The sequence below is a fragment of the Vulpes vulpes genome, chromosome 3 (genome assembly GCF_048418805.1).
Source record: "Vulpes vulpes isolate BD-2025 chromosome 3, VulVul3, whole genome shotgun sequence".
Lineage (NCBI taxonomy): Eukaryota > Metazoa > Chordata > Mammalia > Carnivora > Canidae > Vulpes > Vulpes vulpes.
Window position 1 is genome coordinate 92,135,893 of NC_132782.1, and position 10,598 is coordinate 92,146,490.

Below are 10,598 nucleotides of genomic sequence, written 5' to 3' on the forward strand. Positions count from 1 at the left end.
CTGGTGACCACACTCTGCACCCCAGATGTAGCCCAGAGGGACCGCATCTTCTTCAGCAATGTGTGACACACGGTTTGTTCCTCAGCTTGCTCCCTCGCGTCCCTGGACAGCTAGCCCCTTCACTTTCTCCTGTGACTCTCCTGTGTCTATAGCTTCCACACTGTCAAACTTCTTGAGATCTTAAGGATAGAAAGCCCAATTCCTGTTCCCCTCGGAGATCTCTCCACCACTGTGCTCCCCGCACTGCCCCACTGCCCGAGCTTCACCAGACAAATATGGGCAATGGCAGTAACGACCTGGCCTTTAAGTGAGTTACCTCACTTCTCACAGCTCAGTTTCCCCTCCTGTAAAATGGGGATGGTCTCAGATTGTGGTGGAGAGGGATGAGATAAAGGCTATAAAAATTGGGAGCCTAGGTCACCTGGGCCTTGGGATTTGAAAGGTTTCTCCTGCTCTGAGCCAGGTGTCCCTGAGTGGCTGGGAAAGGCCCCCCCCAGGGCAGGGACACCCCCCCACACACACCCCACCCAACTTCCCTCCAGCCACCAGGGCAGCTCTGAGGGGGCTAACAGGGAAGAGGCAAGGCAGGCTGCAAATCCCTCCCAGCTGGGCTTGTCCCCTCAGCCCAAACTCCAGTTGCCTGGACTTACTACTCCATTTAAGCCATTTCTAGTCTGTAGGCTGTTCCCTGTCGGCACCTGTCGTGCTCCCACCCTACAACCCAGGCATCTGAGCCCCAACCCTGGGTCTGAGTCCCAACAAAGGCAGGCCCCGGGGGGACCAGCAGCCACCAAATCGGAAATGGGGCTTTCCGGGAGTGGCCGGTAGAGCCCCTCTGAGATGGATAGTGGCCAGCAATCCAGAGACCCCCCCCCACTAGCATCTGGGCTCCCCCGGAGGCCCCGCTCCCGCTGGAGACAGAGAGAGGGGCGTCGTCTCGGCCACCTCTCTGCTCCCCGTCCTCTTTTTTTCCCAGGCTGCGGGAGGCAAAGGGTTAAATCCCATAGAGCTGATGCTCTGACTCCAGGCTAGAGGGGCCCGGGAAGCTGGGGTCACTTCCTGCTCCGTCCCAGTCACCCTGAACTGGTCCCCGGGTCCTCAGCCTGGGATCACCCCTTGAGAAGGACCCCAGAGTCCTCGGCGTCCAGCCCGCCCCCCGAGTCAGGGCATTCAAGGGGTTAAGTCCCCTGGGGCTGGATTCTGCCTTCCGGCCTTCCCCAGACCCCAGAGCCGTGAGTTGGGGACGCCTGGGTTCCTGGGGGGTGGCCCGGAGGGCCCGGGACGGCCGCCGGGAACAATGGGGCGCGGGAGGCGGGGGCGCGCGGGCCTGCGCCCCCTCCCCGCCCCGGGCGCCGGTGGGGTGGGGGCCGGGCCGGGGCCGCGAGGGGCCGAGGATTCTGGGAAGAGCGCGAGGGTCTGGCCGTGGGGGAGGGGAGGAGGGCGTGAGCATTCTGGGAAGAGGGAATTGGGCCGCCGGCGGGCCGGGGCGCAGCGAGCGCCGGAATCCCGCGGGCCCCGCGGGCCGTGGGAGGCCAGGATGCCGGGCTCCGGCCCCCGAGCCGGAAGAGGGTCGCGGGGAGCCGTCCGAGCAGCGGTCCGGGGGTCCGCGCCGAGCTGGTGCGGGCGTTGGGCGCGGGGGCCGGGCCAGGGCGGCTGCCTTCCCGCAGCCGCCTTCGTGTCAGGGTCACCCTGGGCGGCTCTCCGCACCTCTGTGCGAGGCAGCCTCCTCCTCCCGCCCTTCCCCTGCCCTCCGCGGTGAGGCCGGCCGGGGTGCAAGGCCGGTGCCCGGGGCCTGCGCCTGGGTGGGCTCCCGGAGCTCCTCCTCGCCTCCCTAGGTGTTCCCACTTTTCTGCTCCATGGCGGCCTGGGCTTTAACCCTTTCCCTTCCGCTCGGGAGCGCTGAGCTTGAATTTCTCCAGACGATGAGGACGATGAGGCTTCAGAGGCGCTTACCTGTCCTGGGCAGGCACAGCAGGCCTCTTCAGAAGAGGCAGCCCCCAGCTGGGCGGAGGCCCCGCTCCCAGCTCCCACCCTCCAAAGACACTTACAGATGGGGGGCAGGGGCATTTCGTGGCTTAAGGAGCTGCGGAGGTGAAGAAATTAATTTACTTCCCAAAATCCAACACCTATATCTCCTACCGCTATTTGGCAGGGTTCAGCCTGCCCCTGCTTTCACTTTGGTTGCCTCCCAGCTGCCTCCTTGTCTTTGCCATGTCTTGCACCACTGACCCCATACACAGTGCCCATCCCACACAGCCACTCAGAGCCTGGACCCTCCCCAGGGGCTCTGTTAAAACCTAAACATTGTGGGAACCTAGAATTTAGCTCTGGCGGCCTTATTCCCTCAACTTGGAATCCTGTCACCCTTTCTGGAGCGATAGCTAAGCTAGGTTTTACCAGAAGGCCACTCCGAACTCCTGTTTCTTTGGCACCAACCCCTGTGCAAAATGACCTAAAAGGCATTAGAGCAGACAGGTTTTTCAGGAACAAGGGGGCTCTCACTCATTCCCCTTCATTCGTTCAACAAAATTTATGAAGCACCTCTTATGTATCAGGCACCGTCCTAGGCACAGGATACAACAACAACAGAACAAACAAAGTAGAAGAAGGGGTGCTGGGATGGGAGTGTTAATGGGGGGCTTCCACCCAGACTGCAGGACATCGTCACTGGATGCAGTAAGCCAAGGAAAGCTGGTGGTCCTGGGCATTTCTCCATATCATGACTTTTAGGTTGTGTCCAAGCTTTCCTCCTCAGCTGTCTCCTGCCAGCAGCCCACATTTAGGAGTTTCATGTGACTCCCAAGGTCATCTTCCTCGCAGAGGCCAGGGCAAGCCAGACCCAGAACCTTGCATTTCTGGTCTTAGACCTGCCACACTTACCAGTATGTGACCTTGGAGAAATCTCTGAGTGTTGATTTCCTGATCTGTAAAATGGACAAGCTGCCTCCTGGATCCTCTTGCAGGTCTGTGGGGAGGATCAGGAGAGATAAGGATAGCATGGGCAACCGAATCAACAGCTGGGTGGCCTCCACCCACTTTCCCCTTCTCCTTCCCATTTTCTTCTCAAGGTCATCCCTGCAGAAGCCCCCGATGGCTTCAAACTGCTCCCCCCATCACCACCACAACTCTGGCTTGACCTTTCTGTGCTTGGATAACGGAAAAAGGCCCCAGTCCTTTTCAGAGGCCCTTTCCCCTCAGGGAAATCTGATTGCTTTCTTGCTTTTTTTTTTTTTTTTTTTTTTTTTTTAACCCTTCAAGTTTTCCAGGCACTGTCAGTTCTCTGGGCTCATAGGCAAGTTTATTGGTCCCAATTAGCAGCCCCATTAAGGAGGAAAATTAAAGTGTTAATGAGCTTCCTCTGATTAGCGAAATAACAGGTTTCCCAGCCTCTGGGCATCAGAGGGCTGGGGTGAGCGCTTCCTTCCCCTGTGGGTGTCAGATACTTCTCTAGCCCCCAGTCTGGGTTTAAAGGGTTATGACTGATGAGCTTGTAATTACACTCTTAAATTCACCTACTGGCTTAGTTGTGATCTTAAGATTTGGAGCCGAATCAGGCCTGCGGGGGGGGGGGGGGGGGGGGGCAGAGTGAGAATTCAGGCCCAGAGAAATGGGGAGGTGGGGAACTGAATGAAGTGCACAGGATGAGCACTAGTGCCCGGGCCAGCCAGCTTGGAAGTAAAGAAAAGCAGATCCGCTGCCATTGTGTGTTCCTGTCTTCTCCCCTGCCCCTCCCACTAGGGTCCCTGGAACACCGGGCAGTCCGGAGCTCTGGGATGGAGCCTGACACGGTGCTGTGGAGCTCAGGTCTTCAGGGTCCTGAACAGAGCCCCAGCGATGCTCATAGAGGTGAGGGGCACCAGAAGGGACTGCAGTCCTGATAAGACAGTGGCCCCAGTGCAGGGAGGGGCCCAGATTCTGGGGGATACCCAGGGGAGGGAAGCAAAACCCAACCCCGTGTTCTGAAAGGAGATAGGGGCTCGAGACTCCCTTTCTCTCTATAGGTACCGAGAGTGGAAATGAAGAGGAGAGCCCTCAGCAGGAAAGTTCTGGGGAGGAGATCATCTTGGGAGATCCAGCTCAGAGTCCAGAATTTAAGGACCCATCAGAGATGCCTTTGGAGAGATCCTCCCAGGATTCCTCAGGTCCTCAGGACCCCCCAACCCCACTGGATCACCCCAGCCCCTTGGACCACCAGACCCCTCTGGATCCCCCCACCCCAGAGGTAGTCCCCACCCCATCTGACTGGACCAAGGCCTGTGAGGCCAGCTGGCAGTGGGGGACTCTGACCACATGGAACAGCCCCCCAGTGGTCCCGGCGAACGAGCCCAGCCTGCGGGAGCTGGTGCAGGGCCGCCCCTCTGGAGCTGAGAAGCCCTACATCTGCAACGAGTGTGGCAAGAGCTTCAGCCAGTGGTCCAAGTTGCTGCGGCACCAGCGCATCCACACAGGCGAGCGGCCCAACACCTGCTCGGAGTGTGGCAAGAGCTTCACGCAGAGCTCGCACCTGGTGCAGCACCAGCGCACGCACACGGGCGAGAAGCCCTACAAGTGCCCCGACTGCGGCAAGTGCTTCAGCTGGAGCTCCAACCTGGTGCAGCACCAGCGCACGCACACGGGCGAGAAGCCCTACAAGTGCACGGAGTGCGAGAAGGCGTTCACCCAGAGCACCAATCTCATCAAGCACCAGCGGTCACACACCGGCGAGAAGCCGTACAAGTGTGGTGAGTGCCGGCGGGCCTTCTACCGCAGCTCGGACCTCATTCAGCACCAGGCCACGCACACAGGTGAGAAGCCCTACAAGTGTCCCGAGTGCGGCAAGCGCTTCGGCCAGAACCACAACCTCCTCAAGCACCAGAAGATCCACGCGGGCGAGAAGCCGTACCGCTGCACCGAGTGCGGCAAGAGCTTCATCCAGAGCTCCGAGCTGACCCAGCACCAGCGCACGCACACCGGTGAGAAGCCCTACGAGTGCCTGGAGTGCGGCAAGAGCTTTGGCCACAGCTCCACCCTCATCAAGCACCAGCGGACTCACCTGCGAGAGGACCCCTTCAAGTGCCCGGTGTGCGGCAAGACCTTCACGCTGAGCGCCACGCTGCTGCGGCACCAGCGCACGCACACAGGGGAGCGGCCCTACAAGTGCCCCGAGTGCGGCAAGAGCTTCAGCGTCAGCTCCAACCTCATCAACCACCAGCGCATCCACCGCGGCGAGCGGCCCTACATCTGTGCCGACTGCGGCAAGAGCTTCATCATGAGCTCCACACTCATCCGCCACCAGCGCATCCACACGGGCGAGAAGCCCTACAAGTGCTCCGACTGCGGCAAGAGCTTCATCCGGAGCTCCCACCTCATCCAGCACCGACGCACCCACACAGGCGAGAAGCCCTACAAGTGCCCTGAGTGCGGCAAGAGCTTCAGCCAGAGCTCCAACCTCATCACCCACGTGCGCACCCACATGGATGAGAACTTGTTTGTATGCTCCGACTGTGGAAAGGCCTTCCTGGAGGCACACGAGCTGGAGCAGCATCGGGTGGTCCACGAAAGGGGCAAGACACCAGCCCGGAGAGCTCAGGGTGACACCCTGCTGGGGCTGGGTGACCCCACCCTGCTGACGCCACCCCCTGGAGCCAAACCCCACAAGTGTCTTGTCTGCGGAAAGGGCTTCAATGACGAGGGTATCTTCATGCAGCATCAGCGGATCCATATTGGAGAAAACCCCTACAAAAATTCAGATGGCCTCATTGCACACCCAGCCCCCAAGGCGCCTCAGTTCCGCCCCCCCAGGCTCCCTTTCGGAGGGAATTCCTACCCAGGTGCTGCGGAGGGCAGAGCTGAACCTCCGGGACAGCCCTTTAAAACGCCGGAGGGACAGGAGAGCTTCAGCCAAAGGCTGGGCCTCCTCTCCTCCAAATCCTACATTTGTTCCCACTGTGGAGAAAGTTTTCTGGATCGCGCCGTGCTCCTCCAACATCAGCTCACCCACGGCAACGAAAAGCCCTTTCTCTTCCCCGATTATAGGATTGGTCTAGGGGAGGGGGCAGGGCCCAGTCCCTTTCTGAGCGGAAAGCCCTTTAAATGCCCTGAATGCAAAAAAAGCTTTGCCCTCAGCTCCGAGCTGCTGCTGCACCAGAAAGTCCATGCGGGTGGGAAAACTCAGAAGAGTCCGGAGCTGGGGAAGAGCTCTTCTGTCCTCCTGGAGCACCTCAGGAGCCCCCTGGGGGCCAGGCCCTACAGCTGCTCAGATTGTGGGGCCTCCTTTCTTGATCGCCTGGCGCTGTCCCGGCACCAGGAGACCCACACCCAGGAAAAGTCCCCCACACCTGAGGACCCCCCTCCAGAGCCAGCCACTCTGTCTACAAGCCAGGAAGGTGAGGGAGAGGCCCCCAACCCCACGGGGAGCAGCAGCCATGGGGATGGGGAAAACCCCAAGACCCTCTTGGAAGAAAAGCCCTATTTGTGCCCTGAGTGTGGAGATGGATTCACAGAAGTCGCAGCCCTCCTCCTCCATAGGAGCTGCCACCCAGGGGTCACCTTGTGAAATGGGTCTGGAGACCAGGGGCCTCTCTCTCCCGAGAGGAACACTGGATCTCCCCAAAAATCATGTGGGGAAAGGAGGAAAACCCTATCAGGTTGTAGAGAAGTGGAGGATAAAGAACCCTGGGTAAAAGTAGTGCTTTTACATCAATGATGAAAAACCCTATAAAATTGTTGGTGGGAACCACTTATAAGGCAGTAGAGAAAAACTGTTGGGTTAGAAACCCTATAAATATGTAGGAAAAAAAAAAGCCCTTAAGTCTGTAGCAGAAAAACCCTATAAACCATAGTGGATAAAAACCCTATTAATTGTAGGAAGAGGTCCCAATACGTCTCTAGACAGCCCTATAAAACTGTATCAAAATCCTTGTGAAACTATAGGGTCATGGAAGTGCAGGGAATCCAATGGCATTGACTCAAGAGGAGTGACCTTTGGAAGGTGTAGTAGAGCCTCCCATGAACTTGTTCCACAGTGTTCTCTCCCCCTGGAGTATGGAGGGAGCCTCTCTCCCAGAAACCTTGGACAATGATACTGAGGAAAACGCTTGGGGACTAGTGTGGGGAGAGGAGAAAAATAAGTGATAAGGAGCCCCCAGGCCCACAGAGAAGAAATGACCCAGGGAACTAGGAAGAGAAAGTTCAGCTTGCTGCCCTGGGGGTTCTTTGGGGGATGAGGCTGATCTTAGGTGATTGTGTTTTAGAGGAAGAGGCCCATGGAATTCCTTATCAGGAAGAACCCAAAAATGGGGAAGGAAAAAAAAAAGTGATGTCGAGCCTTTTTAAAGGCTGAAGTTTGGGGTGCAGAGAAACTTTAAAGAATATTGGGAAACCACCACAAAAAAATTAGGGGGCAGGGAGGGATTTCTGTTAGAGTGCTTTGAGGAACGTGAACCAAGGTGAAGCCACGTCTGGAAGGAACCCAGCAAACTCTTGGGGCTGCCCTGTTCCTCCCTGTTTCCGGGAGCTTGTTAAGCTGCAAGTGCAAGCAGATCCCAGCTCAGGCCGCCAGGGCTCCCTCCCTGCAACCAGGCAGGACTGGGGACTTCCACTCCAAGACGCTCCAGGGATGGAGGGGCCCTCCTGCTCATTCTCAGGTCTCACTGTCAGGAGGTGTCTCCTGAAACCCAACTGCCACCAGTCTTGCTGCCGTGGCAGCTCACTTCCTCGAATTCTGTCCTCAGTGGAGAGGGGAACCGCTGCTAGTCGACCTCCAAAGAATAAAGCCCTTCAGAGACTCCAGGCCTGTGTGTGGTTAAATACTCCCTAGACTTCTCCAAGTCAACGAGAGCCACGTGTGGGTTCTCTGTGGCAACGAGGGACAGCAAGTCGACAGAATAGAGCACTCTGAGTAGCCAGCAACCTGCTTTTAAACCTCACTCTTGATCTGAGCTGTTAGCAAGGCTGCTGGCGGGATGAGCCAGCCAGCACATAGTGGTGGGTGTCCAGGCACCCCCGCAGACTGGGGCATGGGTCCCTGAACAGCATATGGAGGCCTGACCACCTTCCTCACCCTGGTACTCGGAGCTCTCTGAGGTGGTGACGACCCAGCCCGATCGTGGCCTTAGGAGGGGACAGATCCCACCCCTGTGGCTCCTCTCCTCCCTAGCCAGAAACCGCCAGAGGGAAATGAAAAGATGAGAAACCCACACCCCTGCCAGGCCCATCTCCTGTCCTCGTACACCACACCGTCACACTCTTTCATTAACCCAGCCAAACCCGCTCACGTGACCGGGTGTGTGTGGCAGGAGGGGAGAGAGGCTGCTGCCCTAGGAAATGGTTGAGTGGAAACTCGTGCAACATCTGTAAAAAGAACCCCACCCCTAACCCTGGAGGCCCTTAAAGAAGGAGAGAACTCCGTCTGGCGCTGGGCCCAAAGGAAGTGCCCCCTGACCTGATGCTGGCACCAGTTGTGCACTGTGGCCCAGGAGTCAGAGAACTGAGATGCCAGGTGAGGGGGCCCTTCGGAAGTCGCATCCCTGGAGAGGGTGGCCCGGATTCCTCAGAGCTGTGGAAGAAACCTCTAATTCCATTACCTAAAAGATCAACAGGTGAAAGCCCTTCACCCTTCATCTCTCCTGTCCCCCAAAGGGATGACCTTAAATTCAAAGGATCAAAATCTAGAACACTGTAAGAGGAAAAACCCAAGGCCTGCTGGGGAGAAGGAAAAGGCAGGCCTTGGATGATTGTGGGGAGACCCTTGTCACCATCTGCATAAACCCCACCCCACCCAAGTGCCAGGTCAGGAAGCACTACTGAGAGGGGAGAAGGAGCCTGCCTGCCAAATCTCTACTGACAGAAGTGTCAACAGAGGGGGGTGTCCCATGAGACTGAGGAACAGGAGACAATCCTCCAAGTCAAAGCAGATTTTTTTCTAAGATGGTAGTAGGAAGAAACTTCAGTTGTAGAGACAGACCCCCTTGTAAAGCTAGAAACAGCTCCCCCCGGAAACAGGTCTGAGGAATCTGTCTTCAGAAGACTGGAGAGCAGCCTTTGGGGCTTGGAGGCCAGTCCAGGGCGGGGGTGGGGGAAGTGTCAGTGTGGTCAAAGGCCAACCGTAGGCCTACTGAGGACTAGGGTGTAGCATATGTAGTAGGATGCTCGCATGTTGTAGGGACGGGTGAGAGCCAGCGGTCTTGGCTCCAGTACTGAATGGATGATGTGGACATGATAAGTTGGGATCTGGGGTTTCGTAGCAGGAAAGAGGTAGAATCGGAGACCTTTGGGTCATGACCTGTTCTCTCTGGCCCACCTCCCCAAACTTCTTTACCCAGGTGCTTCCCTCCCAGAGCTAGCTACATCTTGGGAGGAACTAAGCAGGGAGCTGGCTTGGGGAGGTGGCAGTGGCCAGAGTCCCTCTGACCAGATTAGGCAAAGGCCCAGGGGACGGCCGGTGCATGCCCACCAGAACTTCGTCCAGAAGGCACAGTGTAGCCAAACCCTCTTGTCCAGCTCCATGCAGGCCTGACTTCAGAAGTGCCCTGGTGGAGGAGCCCAACAGACGGGGTCACAGAGTCATTGGTGAAAGCATAGGGGAGAGTAGACGCTGATCTGAGCTTAGGGTGCAACTTGAAACTTCTTTGGCTATGGAGGTCACGTGGGAACACGGCAGAACTGGGCATGAATCCTGAATGGTGGGGAAACTTGAAACCATCACAACCAAGAGGTGGAATTCCATGATACCGCTCCCAAGCTGGGGGCCCCCAGACTCCTTTGCCCCCATGAGGGAAGCCCCACTCAACCTGACCTGTCCCCATGGAGTGAAGAGAGGCCCCACTTTTGAGTGTTGTGTGTCAATAACAGTGTTGTGTCACTGGTGGTCATGTTGATTAGTTGAAGAGAATAAAGGGAATAAGATTTCCCAGGTGTTTTCTGTCTTCTCTTTCAAGCCTGGAGCAAGCTAAAGGAGCCTGTCCTCCCCAGAGCCAGGCTGTGTGTGTAACCTCAAAAGTTCAGCCCGGCCCAGGCACCTGCACCCTTTGCTCAGATGCCCTCAGCTCCCCAAACAGTGTTTGCGGGTAGGCCTGAGGGTTTATGGATTTTTTTAAATCCATGTCCTTGGGAGAAAGGGGGAGAAATGTGCTGAGATGGTGGCAGAGCCAAGCAGGTCTTGTTGGTGCCTGGCTTTGCCACCAGCATGACATGCCGACTGCTGGGTGGCTGCCTGGTGACCCTGGCCCCGGCTGGCTCTAGTCCAGCCATGCAGCCCCAGGGGAGGCCTCTCTGACCACAACCACTGCACTCTTCCCAGATGGCCACAAGGGAAAGCTCTGAAGATCTAATTCCAGAAGCTGGTGGCACCTTCCCTGGTTCACCTGGGGCCTAGTCAGCCCTCCTGTGGACCAGAGCCTCCTAGACCCCAAGGAGACGAGTGGAGATCTCACTGTCAGTATGTAGCCCATGAGCCCTCACTGTATAGGGAGGCTCAGAGAAGGGCAGCCACTTGCCCAAGATCACAGCAAGGCAGTGAGGGAAACCAGAACAGCCGGGAGCAGGGTCTGCACCCAACTGAGCCTCTCCTCCCCCAGCACGGGGCCTGCCTGGGCCTGGCCTAGGCTCCACACTGTCTG

The 10,598-nt window shown here is 57.5% G+C and overlaps 1 protein-coding gene across 16 annotated transcripts in view; it reads left to right on the top strand.

The window, feature by feature from the left end:
* ZNF629 (zinc finger protein 629) overlaps positions 1-9,888 on the top strand; it is a 48,047-nt gene extending 38,159 nt beyond the window's left edge. For 14 of the 16 annotated variants that reach the window (XM_072753451.1, XM_072753452.1, XM_026011193.2 and 11 more), the window contains 2 exons: positions 3,739-3,846; positions 4,002-9,888. In XM_072753451.1, the coding sequence (XP_072609552.1) occupies positions 3,739-3,846; positions 4,002-6,535 (2,642 nt within the window). In that variant the 3' untranslated portion in view covers positions 6,536-9,888. Of the gene's footprint in view, positions 1-1,003; positions 1,233-3,738; positions 3,847-4,001 lie in introns of those variants that run through there. The other 2 variants (XM_026011194.2, XM_072753463.1) reach the window with 2 other exon arrangements.
* Positions 9,889-10,598: the final 710 nt, after the last annotated feature.